The sequence below is a fragment of the Hydra viridissima genome, unplaced genomic scaffold, assembly GCF_058129835.1.
Source record: "Hydra viridissima isolate aposymbiotic clone 2 unplaced genomic scaffold, HvirCarnegie_v1 scaffold_12, whole genome shotgun sequence".
Taxonomy (NCBI): domain Eukaryota; kingdom Metazoa; phylum Cnidaria; class Hydrozoa; order Anthoathecata; family Hydridae; genus Hydra; species Hydra viridissima.
In genome coordinates this window covers 10,797,601-10,817,242 of record NW_028324311.1, presented here as the reverse complement: position 1 = coordinate 10,817,242, position 19,642 = coordinate 10,797,601, and the positions used below count along the sequence as shown (strand labels likewise).

At 29.0% G+C, this 19,642-nt stretch overlaps 1 protein-coding gene and 1 long non-coding RNA gene across 2 annotated transcripts; both read left to right on the top strand.

The window, feature by feature from the left end:
• The first annotated feature begins 6,373 nt into the window (after positions 1-6,373).
• Positions 6,374-8,186, top strand: LOC149881241 (uncharacterized). The gene is made up of 2 exons (XR_016445809.1): positions 6,374-7,669; positions 7,854-8,186. It is a non-coding gene; the product is annotated as an uncharacterized LOC149881241 (long non-coding RNA).
• Positions 8,187-13,388: 5,202 nt separating this feature from the next.
• Positions 13,389-16,121, top strand: LOC149881240 (uncharacterized). Its single transcript, XM_090069613.1, has 2 exons — positions 13,389-13,841; positions 13,983-16,121. Exons 1-2 carry the CDS (start codon positions 13,484-13,486, stop codon positions 15,572-15,574), a joined length of 1,950 nt encoding a protein of 649 aa, XP_089925739.1. The 5' UTR covers positions 13,389-13,483; the 3' UTR covers positions 15,575-16,121.
• Positions 16,122-19,642: the final 3,521 nt, after the last annotated feature.

The following is a 19,642-nucleotide window of genomic DNA, read 5'->3' as shown; positions in this document are numbered from 1 at the left end:
TCCGTATAAAAAAAACGGTTCATTGTTTCGTAAATTAATCAAAAGGTTTTTCAAATACTTCGAGAGGTTTCTTATTGAATATGTTCTACTTTAACTTGAATCAACAGCTCTGTTTTTCTTCTGATAAAACGAGAATTTAATTTGAGAGAGATTTTTACAGTAAAATTTTCATAAAGGCAAATTTGTGACAGGAAACGCGATTAATTCAAAAATTAATTCTCAACACTGACAAACGGTCTTCTGAACACGTTAATAAAATCTTTTTCATAAAGTTGGTAACATACAGTTGGGAAGGGTACAGATTTAAATTTATCATTGGTGAAAAAAAAAAAATTTTATGCTGATGTTTCTTATGCTGATCTAATTTGGAGTAGGTGTTGGTGTTTTTTGCAGTATTGATGTATTGATGGCGGTGTTTTTAATTTATGCATCAATAATACCAATTTATTATTAATATCAAAACTCTTAATATGCTTTTGAAAGTTTTTTGCCTTTGGATTATGAACTAATAAATGAATAATGTAACTCATATTGGATGTTTCGGATCAACCCACAGTTAACTTTAATTCAGCTCTTAAATTCAAAAATAGTTTTCGTTTTGCAACAACCCCTTAACAAAGGGATTTTTTTTCGTTTTGCAAAGTTACATAGAATAACTAGAATGCTAAAGGGCCCTGTAGTTTTATGAGCTACTCGAGTGATACTAAATGGCTTAAAGCTCATTTTTTTAAAAGATATTTTATTTTTAAACTTCTTTCATTGTTTTTAAAACCATTAAGCGTTTTTCTTTTGAAAACCACGTTTATTTATGTAAGTATGTGTATTTATGTTGCTGTGATTTCTTCTTGATGATTCAACTACAAAAAATTAATGAAACTTCATCTTGTTGTAACAAAATGGTAATGAAGAAATTTGGCAATTCTTAATTTTAAAAGTAAATAAGATTATTAAAGATTAGTGAGAATAAAGTTGACAAAAAAAATCTATATAAAACTTCTAATGCAGTGATAAGTTTAAAAAACTTTAAGACTTGGAGACTTTTTCATGACAATTTTTAAACATTTATTTGAAAAATGTTTTAAACATTTATTTGGAAAATGTTTTAAAATGTGTTTTGACTTAATAAGCAACATAAAAAAACAAAGATTGTGGCAAAATAAGTTCTCAAGTGAAATTTTACGACTTTAAATTCACATTTAGACGAAAGTTCGTGCATACAAACCTATGAGTTAGAACAGGTCAATCGTATTAATCTAAAGCGTTTAAAAAGAAAGAGAAATGAGTTAGAAAGACAAATTAGTTAAAAAGATGCTGTCTTTTTACTTGCTGACAGAAAACTTAAAGTATTATTGTTCAAAATACTTTTAGCAGGAAAATTAAATGTAAGAGAGAATGACAAGTCATATCTTGTAAATTATAATATATGTTTATGAGTAAATGAATGTATGGAAATAAATATATCAAATTCTACTGACAGCAGAAACGAAATTCGCCAGCTTTCAGCCTCAAAGTAGAAAGAGAGTAAAAGGTCTTCCATAAATTTTCTTATTTTGAATAGCAACTTTAGTAGAAATTTGGATGCAGATAAAAAAAACAAAAACTTGGAGTACGTCAGTTTTTTTAATGTTTTAAATTTTATTTCGTATGTTCTAAATGGAGTAACTTAAAAAACAATTTTGACCCTCTAAACTTGTTGTTACGTCACATTCAGTCATGGTCTTAATTAACCCAATAGAATATGGATGATTTTGTGAACGATACACGGCCTGATTTGATATATTACACAGGATAAAATAGAACTCGGTTTAAACAAAACAGATGTTTTGTACGTCTAATCTTGAATGAGAATTCAAAAATATATTCTGACACGCATAAAATATATTTTACTATCATCAAGCAAAGCCACCCAAAGTCATAGTATTTTAAGAGGGTGAATATAAATTCCAATGTCTCATTTAATCAGTTGCTTTTTCTTGATTACATGCTTGAAAACTTGCAAAAATTTATTTTAAATCTTTTTGTGAAAAATCTTCATCAGTTTTTGAAGAACTGGTAAAGGAACGAAGATTTTGACATTAGTCACACAAGGTAAGATACTTTTTGTCATTATGTTAAAAGTTTCACTATTGTTTCACAATTCTTTTTGTTATTTTTAAATAATAAGTCCTTTAAAAGGATGAAAGGTAGACATGAAACTTCTTGAAACGGTTTGAGAGTTGCAAATAATTACAGAGTTATTACTATTTTCTTTAATTATGTTTAATCAAAATTTTAAAAAAATACTTTTAAAGTTGCGCAAGTTGCTGAGAAAAAAAAATTTTTCTTTTTTAATGACGTAAAAAGTAGAAGTACTAGTAGAGAAACGTAACAACGTTTTTTTTTTGTTTTTTTCTTAATTCTTACTTAAAAAAAAAGTTGACGTTGGCTATTTATGCCTAATTAAAAGTGTCAATTGCATTTTTTAATTCTTTGTTTAATTACTGATGTTATTTTCTCCCCAATTAAATATTATATGGACAAATAAAGTAAATACTTTTCTTTAGAAGTTTAAATATTTTTTTTGTAAATTTCCTAAATAGAAGCTTTACAAGCTTTAACAACAACTGGTATATCTTGTCAAATGAATTTCAAAAATTTAAAGAAAACCTTTAAATAACCGCATCCTCTTTTTAAAGTTACCGTAAAAAAAGGTTGGTAAAATATTTTGAAGCTTTTACAAAATCTCAACCATACAAAAAAAAAATTTCGCTTTTCAACAACTTTTTAACCTGAAAGGATTTTGATAAACAGACGACGAAGCGACAACGACAAAAACAACAACGACGACGACGATGTTGAAATGGTTGAAAAATTGTTGCTTTTTTTTAACTATGATGAACTCTAATGAAGTAGAAACCAAAATCCATTTTGATGTTTTTTTACCCTTTATCAAATAAGTCTTTTCAATTTTCTGACTTGTTATAAACAGACTTTGTCAGGTTACTCTGTTCACCGACCAAATTTAAATCTAATCTGGCTTCATCAACCTTCACAACCCGGCAAGTGACCATTTCAATCTTATCAGAATATATCTTTTTGGCCTTCCTTTAGAATAAAAGTAGGCCTAAGTCTGACAATTGAAAAGCGACCTGACTGTTGCCACAGTTTTTCTAGCCATTTAAATACTTATTTTTCTCTTTGTACACAAAAAAATCTGGATAAGTGTTTGGGATCATTATCCTGCTAAAATCTCCACTTCTGCGATTTCTTCAGCATAAGATAACAGATTTTTTTCTAAAATATCCTTTTAAGCAGCAGCGTTAATACTTCCATTGATCTGGACCAACGAACCGACTACTTGTGCAGAGAAAATTCCGCAAACCATAAAACTTCCTCCATTTTGTTTAACAGATAAAACTACCGAAAGTCGTTTCTCGTGCCACCAGGACGCCATAGTTCTAAAAAGTCTAAACTTGTATTCGTCTGAAAAAGGAACTTTTTTCCAATCTTTAACTGCCCAATTTTTAGGTGATCTTTGGCAGATTGTAATAGGATTTCGTTATTTTTTATACTGATTAACGGTTTTTTAATACCTGTACAACAAAGACAAAAATTCCCACATCAAAAAGTTTTTGCATCACAGTACTACGGCGAATATTAGCAAGATTTTCATTATTTATCTCGAGTGTTGATTTTGCATCAGTTTTCTTTACACCCGCAGTTGATTTGCGTTGAATACTTTTTTATGTTTTTCTTGGTCTGCCATTATATGGACGATTTTCTAGACCATACCTACAATCGTATTTGATAACAATATCGTTCACGGTTGATTTACCTTTCTTTAAAAGTGAAGCAATTTTACGAGATTTTCCTTTCTTTGAAAACTTTATTACTCTCTGACGAATTTGGATTTTGCGTCGAGTCGTGTTTATGCTCGGCGCTACTCGACTTTCTCCCCCCCTAATTTTATGATTGATTCTGATAGAGAATTTTATGCTGATTAAGAATCGTATAAAAACATGGGTCTCAAAATCAATGGAAAGTGCTCTAATTCGAAGTCAAAGTTGTAAAAAATCCCACTAAAAACCCTAATATTCGCCATTTTTTTTCAAAACGCTTTCATTTTTAACGAAAATTAATTACCGTTACATTGCGCAATAAACAGACCTGGTTTCCATAAGCCTTAGCATTATTATTTTAAAGTATTGTAACGAAAGTGTTATAACGAAATGAAATTAATGGAAGATTTCAAATAAAGGTTGAACGTAGAATGTGAGAATGTAGAAAAATTGATGAATAATTATTATTGTATCCTACGCTGGTTTTTTTTATTAAAAAAACGGTTTGAAGGTTACATTTTCTAAATTTTACATGTGATAGAACAACTATGTACTAAGTTTCATAAGTTCTTCTTTTAGGAAACAAAACTGTTGAATTTTTTTTTTAAATTTATTACAAAAGTACATTACTTGCAATATAGTTTATTCTCTAATAAATCAAAAAACGGCTATTTTCATTGCCACAAAAAATTGCGCAAGATAAACATACTTTAACGAATTTTTTAACGTAAAAACCATGCTATTAATGTTTTGCTTTTGTCAGCTAAAAGATCATTAACTTAGTATTTTCAAAATGGCGAATATTAGGGTTTTTAGTGGGATTTTTTACAACTTTGACTTCGAATTAGAGCACTTTCCATTGATTTTGAGACCCATGTTTTTATACGATTCTTAATCAGCATAAAATTCTCTATCAGAATCAATCATAAAATTAGGGGGGGGGGGGGGGAGAAAGTCGAGTAGCGCCTTTATGCTCTCACAACTTTCTGTTAACTAAGGTCGTACATACATACATACATACATACATACATACATACATACATACATACATACATACATACATACATACATACATACATACATACATACATACATACATACATACATACATACATACATACATACATACATACATACATACATACATACATACATACATACATACATACATACATACATTTTGATATTTTTTACCTTCTGAATTGGGTTTGATTGCTATTCGTTTGCTTAAGCAAACCAATAGCAAGAATTGTTTAGTTTTTCAGGTGTTTTTTTTTTTAATTTTAATTACTTCTCTTCTCACTCCTTACTCTTACTGGTTTATTTACTTTTGCTTTGTATTCATATTTGGTCTCTTTATTGTTTGCTATTACAATAAAGTTTTGTGCTATTTTAGGATCAAGGACATATATTAATGCAATGTTTTCAGCTGTTGGGCAACTTTTTACTGATCAACTTTAAAGATTTAATTTTTTAAAACTAGCTTGAAGTTTCCTTGAACTAAAATTTTGGTCAAATTAGATTAAAAATTGCTCTAAACAGAGTGGTTAGTTTTTTCTTTAACACTTTCAACATTTTTCACTGAATTATGTGATTTGCCTTTTTTTTTTTTTTTTTTTTTTTTAATGTTTGACATGATACCAGAACTTTCATTATCTTTTTAAAATACAAGAATGTATATATATTTAGTGGACCAGTGAAAAGTTGCCAAACAGCTGATAAAACATTGCATCAATACATAGAAGTTGTTCATAAATATGAAGCAAAAGGAAGGGCGGATTGCAAAAAAACCTGGAAGAGTAAAGAGTTGCTAGCTATTGGTTTGTTTAAGCCTCTGCTTAAGCAAATTACTTGATTAAAATTAGAAATGTTGTTGTCAAATAAATAATGATGAAAATGATGAAAATGATGATGATGATGATGATGATGATGATGATGATGATGATGATGATGATGATGATGATGATGATGATGATGATGATGATGATGATGATGATGATGATGATGATGATGATGATGATGATGATGATGATGATGATGATGATGATGATGATGATGATGATGATGATGATGATGATGATGATGATGATGATGATGATGATGATGATGATGATGATGATGATGATGATGATGATGATGATGATGATGATGATGATGATGATGATGATGATGATGATGATGATGATGATGATGATGATGATGATGATGATGATAACGATGGGGCTGATGATAACGATGGGGCTGATTGTGGTGTTATTAATGATTTATCAAGGCAGATGCACTTATGATTAATATCTAAATCATATTCTTTGATTGAATTAAACTTTTTTTTACATATACACTGCAGACCAAAAGTTTCCGGACACTTGATATTTTTATATAAAAAGCTAAAATCTATCCTGTATCATTAAATTAATCAATAATGTTAATTTATAACACTTAAACTTACTAATTTTGAGTGTTTATGTAAGTTTGGTGTTCTTAAAGTTATTTATTTGTTGAAATATGAAGTAAATATTTATAATATAATGATATCCGACTAAAATGATTAAGAATATTTAGTTTTGTTTAGTTTTCATTTGGTATTAATGACGGTTGCATTAAAAAATCATTACATAAAGAAAGTTATTCAGCTTGTAAAATTTGCAAAAAATTAAAAGTTGCCGGAAGTACTGTACAAGATACCATTAAACAATGCAAAGAAACAGGTATTTTTGAAGACAAAAAAAGATCTGGTAGACCACGGAAGACAACAAAAGCAGAAGATAGTAGTATAATATTGATGAGTAAAAGAAATCGAAGACTTCCGGCCCCGGAAATAACTTCAGGCTTTAATAGGAGTCATTCAAAATCTATTTCATTAACCACTACGAAACGACGTCTTAGACAAGCAGGACTTTCTGGCCGTATAGCGGTCAGGAAACCGTTGTTACGGGTTGGAAATAAAAAGAAAAGGTTACAATGGGCTATAGACCACCAAAATTGGGCAAAAGAAGACTGGGGAAAAGTACTATAGACCGACGAGTTCAAGTTTGAACTCTTTGGGCAAAGACGTAGAATTTACATCAGAAGAGTAACAAAAGAAAAAATGATCCCAGAGTGTTTAGTGCCAACAATCAAGCATGGTGGTGGGTCTGTTATGGTATGGGGATGTTTTTCTTCAGCTGGTATAGGTGACCTAGCTAAAAATGAGGGTATTATGAAAAAAGAACAATATAAAACAATTCTAGAAAACAATGCTATACCTTCTGGCTTAAGAACTATTGGTCGTGGTTTTGTTTTTATGTAGGACAATGACCCTAAACACACCTCAAAATTATGTAAGAACTATATAAAGGAATAAGAGGATAATGGTGTCCTCAAAAATATGACCTGGCCGGTCCAATAACCAGATTTGAACTCAATAGAGTTACTGTGGGAAAAATTGGCCAGAAAGGTCAGACAAAAATGCCCAACATCCAAATAGCACTTGTAGCAGATATTAGAAGAATCCTGGTTATCAATTACACCCAAAAATAATAAATAAGTTAATAAATTGGATGCCATGGATCGCAAAAAAAGTGATAAAAACTCGTGGGTTACTTTTTGACGAAAAAACAGTTTAATAATAATAGTGTTGTTAGTACTTTTTTTATTTCATTTTTTGTCTTTTTTTTTTTCTTAAATAGTAACTATACATATCTTTTATAAAATAAATATGATATTTGAATTTTTTTGAAATAATTATGGGAGTTTTAATTAAAAAATTAAACAAAATCCAAGTGTCCGGAAACTTTTGGCCTGCAGTGTACATGCAACAGTCAACATAATTAAAAGAGAATTTGTTTTAGTACTGGATATCAAATCTTCAGGTAAAATAAGCTGTTTTTATTTTGGACATAATGTTTCATTGAGTTGGTTAACCTTTATATTTTCCACAAGACAGAAAAAACAAAATAAGTGTTCATATTTTTTTAGAGTTACTTGTTGTTTTGAAATTTTACCACAAAAATTACACTGGTAAAGCTTTAAATGAGGATTGATTTCTTTTTTTAGTTCTTCAATATCTTTTTCCAAGTTATGTGCTGTCACAATGTTTTTTTTAATGGAAGCAATCATGGAAGATGACCACACTTTTTTACCAATACCAGGACGACCAATAAGCTTTTTATTTTTGTTTTAGTGATTTAGTAACATTTAAACTTTTACTGATTTTTTCTACCTGCTGACAACAATAGCATTCATCACAATGAGTTTTCCAGTTCATAATTAAAAGATGTTTTGTTGATTTCATTCTTTTGATCCCATTCTCTATGGCATCATAACGTTTTGAAAATTTTTAGATGAGTGTACATTCTCTAAATCAGACAACATGACAAGGAATACATATTTCAATGTTATTTTTTTAGTTTATTCCAATAGGATACTTTTTATTCCCAACCAAATATCGACAGACCCTGTAAATAAGATTCAAATTTTTGTAATGGATTTTCATCTAAAAATAATAAAACTTTTTGGATAGTTCTTGTGAATAGCCATCAAACTTAATCACATGCATTATGTAGTGTTTATATTCATGAAGTAAATTAAGCCAATAAATCAATGAAAAACTGCATATAAAGTAAAAGATTTTATTTAAAATTAATAGAAACATTTAGTAAATTTTTTACATAAGGACAATTTTTATTTTACAAACGATATAAATAAAATGTTATCAACTTATGACAATGGTTAGATGTAAATTTTGAATAAGAAAAAAATTTGAATGCTAAGATTTTTTATAAGTAATAAAAAGTTTAATATAAGTAAAAGTAGAAAAACTTTTAAGTTTTACCGCTCAAAAAAAAAGTAAAAAGACTTCCAAATTTGTAAACAAATCAAAGAAAAAGTTTTTAGGTAGATCCTCTTCAATCATAAAGTAATATTCCCTTTTCAAAAACATAATAAAATTAAGTTTTTAGGCTGTTAGTAGTGTCTTTTAGGCTGTTAGTAGTGTCTTTAGGTCCATTTTGTAGATGTTGCAAATATCATTAGCTTTATCTGCCCTGTATTCTCTCAGGAAGCACTGCCAAATTAGTGAGCGACGGATCTAGATCATATTCAGTTCTTGAGTATCAGACTGCAGGGACCAGGTTTAGACTTCAAGGACCTGGAGCTAGGCTTTAGAGACCTCAGTTCAGATTCACTTTCAAAAAATTGAGTTTGAAAATTTTTTTTGGAGTAGACAACTAATAGTATTCTTTTCAAATTTAGTTTACAAGAGACAGTGCCTTTTGGTGGAATATTAAGAAAAGGTTGTTTTTTTTTTAAATTTTTTTATAAATAAATCAAAAAAGATTTATTACTATAATAAATAAATAAATGCTATCTGGTGATTAAAAATTTTGTAAAAAATGAAAAAAGCGAAGGATATTGAATAGAAAGATAAATGAACAAAGCCAAACAATTAAGATTTTTTGATGTTTTGCAATTTTAAAAAAATTTTAAAACCGAGTTAAAAAACACATACCAACTCATAAGGTTTTTAAACTCGTCAAATATATTATAAACAAAGTTATACAATTTTCATAACCGTAAAGATTTAACAACTTGTAAAGGTTTTTAAAGTCTACCAAAATTAAAATTCGTTTAACTAATTTTTCTTCAAAGTTTAAAGAATTTCAGCACCGATTATTTTAAGAAACGTCGCCAAACCGACGACTTTCAATATTGAACCAAAAATACACGAATTTGAAAACTTCAATTCGATTGTTTGATCTCTAATTATAAAAGAAGCAATTTTTCATATAGCATCAACTGTTTTGTGCATCTTTTACCTTTAAATATTTTTTGTGCTCATTGATTTCGACGGTAACATTCAAAAGCCACTGACATTCTAAACTTTACTTACTTTTAAAGGTTTTCAAGCTTGTCTTTGCTGTTTTAAGTAACTGACTAATACTCACAGGTTGGTTTTGCACACAACTTTGATTTGACAAATTTCATAATGGAAAATAATGATTCGCATGTTGGATGAACAATTAAAATGGATTTTATACGGCTTAACTATATAATTTTATATAACTAGATATAACTTTTCCCAAAAGTTCAATAAAGTTAATGTTTAGATCTAATAGCTTCATTTCAAATTGAGATATTTTTTTAAGCATGTTTGATGGATTTGGAATGCTAATGCTAACATTATCATTTCCGTTGAACGATTTAAGTGCAGGCCCAGTGGGCACCCGATGTCAAACCGACGTCGGGTTTACATTGGGTTTTCATCGGCGATGTCAACCGACTTATTACGACGTTGTTATAACATCGCGATAACGACGTCAAAACGATGTTGCCTTACCAACGTTGTTCTGACATCGTGCGATGTCTTTTGCCATAAATACGACGTAAATAGACAATTTTACTAATAAATAAAATTTACATACCGTGGTGTAACCTAACAAAGTCCTATGCTTTAAGTAAGTTCTAATTTAAGAAATGACAAATTTCATATATATAAAAGAAACTTTTACGAAAAATAACTTTGTTGTTTTAACTAGATATCTAGTTTGATAAAATAACTAAATTTCTTTCTCTAAATGTTTATTTTATGTAAACACCACGGTAATTTTATTATTATTTTTTTAATTTAAAGTTTGAATATCGGAAAGTAAACATCTGATTGGAAAAAAGATTATAAAAGAAAAGATTGTGTAAAGAAAAGAAAAAGGAAAAAGGAAAAAAAGTAAATAAAGTATTTCAAAAAGAATTTTTGGTTAAAAAAACCTCCGTGAAAATCTCAAAGATACCGGAAAAAATATTTCTATTGAAAATCAAAAGATAGTTGACTGTAAGTTTAAAAATTAGAAGAGGAAGGAAAAGTAAATATCAATACCACTTTCATATTAAAAATCAGATAAGCCAAAACAAGAAAACACACAAAAAACTGTTAAAATAAAGAAGAAATACAACTGCTGTCAAATGAAAAAGAAGTATGAAAAGTTTTTTTTATCTAAAGATTATATACTAGTTAAAATTATATCTTCTTATATAAACTTAGATAATAACTTCCTTCTGAGATAATATACTTATATATACATATATATTTTTTTCTTGATTTTCTTTTTTATGCAACCAGTGGCACGTGCCCTGCCTGCCCATCTAGGGTAGGGCAGACAGGGCACGTGCCATGGGCGCCAACCTAAAAGGGGCGCAAAAGAGGCTAAGCATAGAGCGAGAAATTACCGAAGAAATTGATTTTGACAGTGTTATTAAGAAATTCGCAGCAATTAAAGCTAGAAAAATAAATTTGTAATATATGTTACATAAACAAATTGTTTATTTATAATGAATAATGAAGTTTTATTAAAAGTTTGTGTCATCATCTATTAAAAAGTTGTAGTTAAGCACTTTATGTGGGGGGAGGAGGGGCGCGAGATCGGTGTTTGCCCAGGGCGCTATTTACCCTAGGTACGCCACTGTATGCAACTCACTTACATTTTTTCACTTAGATTTTTTTTTTTTTTTTATTTATTTATTTTCTTAAATTTATTTATTATTATTATTAATTATTTTTTTTAACCATCTTTTTTCTGTAACTTTTAATGATGGTAATGAAACAATCTTGTGGTATATGCTTTAAAGCGGTAGCTAAAAATCAATCAGCTATCCAATGTGATCTATGTGACATACGAAGTAATCTGCAAATACAAAGATGTTCCTTAGTACAATGAGTTATCCCGAAATTCCGTAAGTTATCTCCATATAAATATATCTTCTCTACCATATCATATTGACGATTTTAAAATACTATTAGCATCTTTTAATAATATGCCTGATATTATTGAAATAACGGAATCTAACCTGCATGATAAAGATGCGTCTATAACTAATGTTAGTTTAGACGGATATGTAACCGTTCACACGCCAACTAAAGCTAAAAAGGGTGGTGCTTCGATGTATATTAAGTCTAGTTTAAACTTTAAAATTAGAACTGACTTAATCCTGGTTAAAAGTAAACAACTCGAATCTTTATGTACTGAATTAAATAAATGCTAAAAAAAGCAACTTAATAGTTGGTTGTTTATATCGTCATCCAACAATGTGTTCATCTGAATTTGTTGATCATTACCTAAATTCTCTTCTTGAGAAAATTAGCTTACAAAAAAAGAAGTTTATGTTAATGAGAGATTTCAACTTTGACTTGCTCAAATACAATACATCCAATGAAGTTTCACATTTTTTAGAATCAATGGTTTCAAATTCTCTTTTTCCATTTATTATTTAGCCTACACGCATAACCACTCATTCTGAAACGGTAATTGATAATATTTTTTTAAATTTTTATTCTTCTAATATAATCTCAGGCAATCTTACCGCTTTAATATCTGATCATCTTGCTCAGTTTACAATAATGCCGCATTCCAAAACGCAAACTTCACCTGAACCTATTTTTAGGAGGTGCTTTAAAAACTTTAAAAAAGCTGATTTTATCCAAGATATTTCAAATGTTGATGACTTTATAAAAGAAGAAAATGATGTCAATTATTCCATTAAAAAATTAATCGAAATTTTTTATTGTATTTTGAACAAACATGCCCCTTACAAAAAATTTACAAAAGATCAAGTAACTAGTGATAATAAACCTTGGATAACGAAAGGCATTCTCAAGTCAATAACAATTAAAAATAAACTTCATAAAAAATATTTAAAATCAAAAGACTGTAGAAAGAAAAATTTACTTTTTATAAAGTTTAAACAATACCGTTATAGTATAAGCAATCTTATAAAGTTTAGCAAAAAGGAATATTACGCAAACTTTTTCAGTCACAATATCAATAATATAAAAAATACCTGGAAAGGTATAAAAGAGTTGATAAATGTAAAGCCAAATAAAAGTTACTTCCCAACAAGCATACTGATCAACAACAAATGCGAAACTAATCCTAAAGCTATCTCTAACCATTTTAACAATTTCTTTACTACGATTGCTTCAAAATTATCCAATGGAATTCCGAATTCTAAATTCAACTTTCAAAAGTATCTGACTAAAAATTTTGCCGTTAATGGGAACTAAAATTGAGAGGATATCTAAAAGATTTTACTTTACAAATTCTATATCAGTGTTTAACCTTAATTAGCGTAATGATTTTTTATTCCTTCAATAATTCCATGCTATAACAAGACTTACTTCTGTTGATATATGTGGTTCTTGGTTTAGTAGTACTTATAATTATGTTTCTATTGTTATTAGCTTTCATTATCCTATCTGTGAGTCTAAATAAATAAAGGTGATATGGAGAATTTCACCATTGGTATGGAAAATTCCAACTTTCTCTGAATCTTTATTCTCCATCACCAGAATGACTTCATTCGCCACTTGCTAATATTGTAAAATAAAAGGTATATATATATAGGGTGTAAAGGTATATATAGGGGATATATAGGGTATAAAGGTATATATATGAAAGTACTTAAGGTGCTCATGATCACCGTTTAAATTTTAAAAAATTGGTATCCGTTTTGTTTTTTACTAACGGAAAGTACTTACGTATCGCGAGGTTAGAATTATTTTGTTCTATCGCTTGGAGTTATCGCTTGGAATTGAAGAGCGTTTTTTCAAAAGGGATATAAGTCCATTTTTGCTGAAATCGAGTTTTTTTTACTTTTGGATTCTATAGTGTAAATGGAACAAATCTAACTATAATAACATGGATAGAAAATTATTTATCCACTTTACTTTCAATATTAAAATCACCAAGTTTTTTCAAAAGGGCATAAGTCCCAGCATTAGAAAAAAGTATAGCAAAAACTTAAGTTCACGCTTGCGCAGTAGCAACTTCCGTAACAAATTTTATCTAAAAATGGTATCTAAAATAATAGATTCAGAACTGGAAATATTTTCTTACTCTCTAACCCCTGGACATGGTCGGAAAAGATCGAAAATAAGCAAAACAGGAGAGAAAAAACGCCAGAGATATTCATCTCTTGGAAAATTACCTGTCATAGCTTGTAGGCACAACAACAAAAGATGTAAAGCAGGCAATCTTGGCAACCTGGATATTGTTGGTGAGCTCAGTTGTATTACACTAGCCACTTTTGTTAGTTCAGAATTATTATAGTTAGCTATGAGTTTCAATCTATACTATGAATTTAAAATACAAATAATTCTTTATTATATCAATATTGACATACCAAAATTTTTTTTAGGTTTTTTCCAGAAGCTGTACAATGAAGAATTAAAAGTTAAACAGGATAATTTTCTTCTGAAGTTTGTTAAATTAACTCAAGTTAAAAGACACAGGCCAAGGAATGAATATTTTTGTTTGAGAAAACATTCAATAAACTACAGTATTGCTGACAGAAGTTGTAAAACAGTTCCAGTTTGTAAAAAAACATTTCTTTCCATAACATGTGTTGGAATAAAAAGATTGCATAATCTTATAAAATATTACTCTAAAAATGGGTGTCTGAGACCTGAAAAACGCGGAGGATTTAGACAAACGATAGGTGATAAAGAAATCACCAATTCAATAGTGAATTTTATAAGTCAACATAAAGGTTGTGTTTCACACTATGGGAGAGGGAAAAGTGTTAGAGTGTACCTTTCACCTGAATTAAATGTTGTAAAGTTATGGAGAAACTGGAAACTTCATAGAAACCAAGAAAATATGGGTATTTCATCACTTTCTAAATTTAAAAACATTTTTTACACAAAGTTTAATGTTGGATTTGGAAACCCAAGAACAGATATCTGTTCTTTTTGTGAAGCACAAAAGAAGTTGATAAGAAAAACATTTGATACAAAGTTAAAGGGAGAAGAGTTTGCTAAATATCGTCTGCACAAATTAAGAGCAAAAAAATTCTACTCTCTTATGAAAGAGAAAAATGAAAATGTCATTAAAGTGTGCTTTGACATGCAACAAAACCAACCACTTCCTAAATTAAGTGTTAGTGAAGTATTTTATGCTCGACAAATTTGGCTCTATAATTTAACATTTGTTCGACATGATCAAATAGTACAAAACAAAGATAACATTTTTATTTATACCTGGTTGGAAACTCAGAGTGGTAGAGGATCTAATGAAGTTTCTTCAGCCCTGGTTCACTATTTGTCTAAGTTGGAAAAAGATTTAATTACAGAAAGAGGAGCTAAAGTGAAATTAGATCTACATTTATTTTCTGATGCTTGTTCATCACAGAACAAAAACTTTGTTGTTTTGTGTTGTTTGAAAAATTTTGTGGAAACGAGTGTTATGTTTAATGCTGTTAAACATTTTTTTCCAATCAGGGGTCATAGTTTTTTACCTCCTGATCGAGTTTTTGGGCGTATAGAAAAAGTGGTACGCAAAAAAGAAACCATTCTTTCTCCTCTGGAATATTACAAAATATTTTCAGAGCATGGAGCAGTGCAAAAACTAGGAGAAGATTGGTTTCTTAAAGATTACCAAAAAATGGCTAAACAGATTCTTAAAAAAAAAAAGCCATTTCCAATGAGAGATCAGAAAATTATAATTTACTCTCAAAAGAAAATCGAAGTGCAAAGTGCATATTCTGCAGAGCCTTGTCTAGTTAGTTCTTTATTAAAAAAAGGACAGTTATTTGCAAAAATGACTGAAGCAATACCAAGACCATTAGAAAACAAAGTCAAAAAGGAAAAGAAAGCAGATGTAAAAAAGTTAATGGCTTTCTTTGAGGTACCATATGATGCAAAGGACTTCTATGCCTGTATTCTTGATGGTATTGAGGGAGTAATGCAGAATGATGTTGATGAGTTTGATGAAAATGAACCGTTTGTTTAAACTTAATAAAATAATTTTACTAAACTTTTGTTTTGTTTTTTTGTATTATAAAATGTTCTCTATTGTTGTCTTAAAATGAGATTGTCTAAAAATATGTACTAAAAGAATATAATATTAAATCCATTCAAATAATTTTTTGTCCCAAACATTAAGGGTTCATACATTAATGACGTCTCTGCTGAAAGGGGTACTAATGACGTCTCTGCTGAAGCGAGTATCAGTAAATTAATTCAGATGGTAATTATTGGTAAAATTTTGAATTAAAACAAAAATGTTTAATTAAACAATTTAATTATATCATAGGCATCTTGAATTCCTTAAAAACTCTTTAACCAATGTTTGATTAACTCAATTTAGTATTTTTATGAAAATAAAAAAACTGATCTGCAGCATGCTTTGAACTGGTATGGCTGAAAACCATCGAAAAACGTTTAAAATATTTTCGCTTTTCAAATCTCCATTAAACATATTTCTGGCATAAAACAACAGTTTTTTATTTTTTAAACAGCGTACGTATGAATTTTAAATTTTTACAAAAAAAGAAAAATCACAGAGAGGGTCTTATCATGTAACAAGGGATGAGGTGGTCAAAATATTAGGTGTGTTTTAAGAACTTACGTTACAAATTTGTAAGTCCATCCAAATAAACTTAATTGGCAAACAATTTAAAACATAATTTTGTCACAAATACTTATTTTTCTCTAAAAAAATGTGGACTTATGCCCTTTTTGAAAAACTTCTTACATTTTAACCCGTTATAAGTATACTTCAAAAAAAGAAAAATTTTAATTGTAAAATTATTTTTATGAAAATCACAATAAACTACCGCTTACAAAAAGAAAAATTTTTATTTGTTGAAAGTTTAAATAGATTATTAATTTTTTTTAGTTTTTTCAAAATATTTAAAATGTGACTTATATCCCTTTTGAAAAAACGGTCTTCAATTATTTTGTTCTATCGTTTGGAGAAAGTTTTTGATTTTTTTCTGAAAGTAAAAATTATTTCAAATTTTAGCTTTAATATTTAAAGAAATAATAACTTATGCTTTAAATAATTTATGTTTAAACAAATTATTTAGAAAAAAAATTGTAAAATAGAGCGTATTTTAAAAGCAATCATTACTTACTAAAATTAATAACTCATTTTCTCCCAACTTTTAAAATAGGAGATAGAACAAAATAATTCTAACCTCGCGGTCACTGATCTCAAAATATAACTGGATAGCGTATTCAATTGCCTTTTTCAAAAAAAATTGAAGCCAAAATTGGCCTCCCAAGATGGCGGCGATCGGAGCTCTTAGCGGTGAACGATGTACATTTTATAAGGCTTTTTAAGAAATATTAAAGAAAATAAATAGAGTTTTGAAAGAAAAACTAGACTATGAAAAAAAGTTTTAATGACTTTAAAGAAATGAAATGATTTCTAAAAAAATCAGACAATTAAAGTAATTATTTTGATACTAAGGTACAAAATATTCGATATACTCTTTAAGTGCAATTTACGATTAAATAATATTTATGCATATTCTACGTACCTTTTAGTTCTTAGTTACCCAATGCAGTGTGCTAGAAGGTTAATAACATGACTGTATGGTAAGCGGCAGTGGTGTCTACTTACAATTTTGACAAATTTTATATTTTCAATTTTTGTAGCAAGATACCAGATATGTACATGCTGCATGAACTATTAGCTGAGTGCTGTGAGTACACACAACTCAGGAGTTCCTTCTAGGATTATTTAATAAATATATGTAATTAATGGATATAGTATTTAATAAAAATATTAAGTACAAAATATTATTTTTTAATATATGTTATTTTACTTAAATATTATTCTTTGTAATATTTCAGCTCTCAATAATTGAGTCAATTGTTTTTAACTTGTTATTCAAAACAAATCATTAAGGGAATGTTTTGATAACATATAACGGGTGATGACAAAAAAATGAGACTGCGTTTAAAAGCCCATAACTCCTTTATTTTAAATGATTTTTTTAAAATTAAAAATGCATTAAGTAGAGAATTTTTCGAGCTTTCAAAACATATATTTAATTATCTTCTATTACTCCATTTCTACGAATATTATCGATTCGACCTTTTACCGATCCCATAAGGCGTTGTATGGCAGTAAAGTCAATCTTATTCAAACAATACTTTATTCTATTGCAAAGTTGATCAATAGTTTCTGCTTGCCAGGTGTTCTTGTATACTTCTCCTTTCAATTGAGACCAAAAGTCCTCAATAGGCCTGCATTCAGGGACGTTGGGAGGGTTGTCTTCCTTTTCAACAAAATTGATGTTATTTTGTCTGAAATACTGCACTACAGTTTTTGCGTAATGTGATGTTGCTAGGTCAGGCCAGAATATGTAATTGTTGTCTAGATGATTTGCTTTGATGAAAGGAACAAGTCTTTTTTTGATGCACTCGCTCAGGTATAATTCTTGCTTGATTGATTGCTTAGAAGGTACAAAAAAAGGTATAGAAATACCTTTAGCCGAAACGCAAATCCAGACCAACACTTTTTGCTCATATTTTTTAACTGGATCATATTTTACGCTTGGCGGTGTCAAAGCAGTGTTACTTGAGTAGAAATTTTGGCTTCCGTTAATGGTGCTATGCTTCAAAGTGAAATAAGATTCATCATCAATTATCCAATCGTGATTTTTATATTTTTCGTATAATCGTCTGCATCTGGTTCTTATTTTACGTTTTTGTGACTCTGTTCTTAATGGAATCTTTGTTTTTTTTTTGCATTTAATATCTGTGTGTTTCTTCAATGTTTTGCATATAAAGGACTGATCGCACACAAATTTTCTAGCTGCTTGTCTTTGTGAGACGCCATCCTTGTGGTCAAACATGGTCTTCAGCTTAGTAATGTTCTTTTTCGTCATTTTTTTTGCGACTCGACCACTTCCTTTAACTCTTTGAGTTCCGATTCCATTTTCTGCGCGTTGAATTATACGGTATATGGTTGCTTTTGGTATTTTTTCTGCTTTAAAATGACAATAAGTGTAATATTTACCATTTTGCTTATTGTCCATGTAAAATCCATACACACGTTCACGGAGAAGCTCTTGCTTAGATTTGTTTATTTTCATTTTAAATCGTTAAATTTTAATTACTTTTTTTTTTTATTTAAAACTAGAATAAATTTGCAATAAAATACATGCAAAATATATATACAGCTAATGGTATTAGTACATGCAAATTTAAATTGAACGCAGTCTCATTTTTTTGTCATCACCCGTTATTTTGTATTTTATCAAACATTATCAACATTATGTATCTTATCAAAAAATTTATGATACGTAAATTTACAATAAACCATCTGCATTAAATGTTGGAATGCATTAGTACTTTCTTATCATTTCGAACAAACCAGTTTTTTAAAATTCAAAGACAGAGGAGGTTTAATTAAACCAACTAAAAGTGTTGCTATCATATGCGAAGAAACTGAAAGATGTTTCTCCAGGTTGCTTGCCTCAATAAATGGCAACCTTCCAAATGAAATAGGAATTCAAAATGCCATTTCTAGTGCTGTTTTGAGATCAGTTAATTACTCAAAAATATTTAATGAACAAACTTCTCATATGTTTGACTCAGCTATAACTGATAACCATTTATTTGCACTGATTAAACTTATTTCAGAAAACTATGCAAAAATATATCTTTATCACCTGGGTAAAAAACAAACTGCCAAAATAACTGGAAAAAAGCTTAGGGAGCAATTAACAAAACTTATCCTATTCAAAAACCAATCAAAAATACTTTTATGATATGATATGATATTTTATATATATATATATATATATATATATATATAATAACTCTAGAAGGAACCTCTGAGTTGTGTGTAATCACAGTGCTCAGCTAATAGTTCATGCAGCATTTATAATTTTTTAGTGCCTATCTGATGAACTAATGCCTAAAAAACATTTTATCTTAAAAATAAAATCAGCTGCCTACCATGCTGTTGTGTTATTAACCTTCTAGCACACAGCATTGGGTAGTTAAGAACTAAAAGGTACATAAATTATATAACAAATGCTAACCATTTGAAACTTGAGAT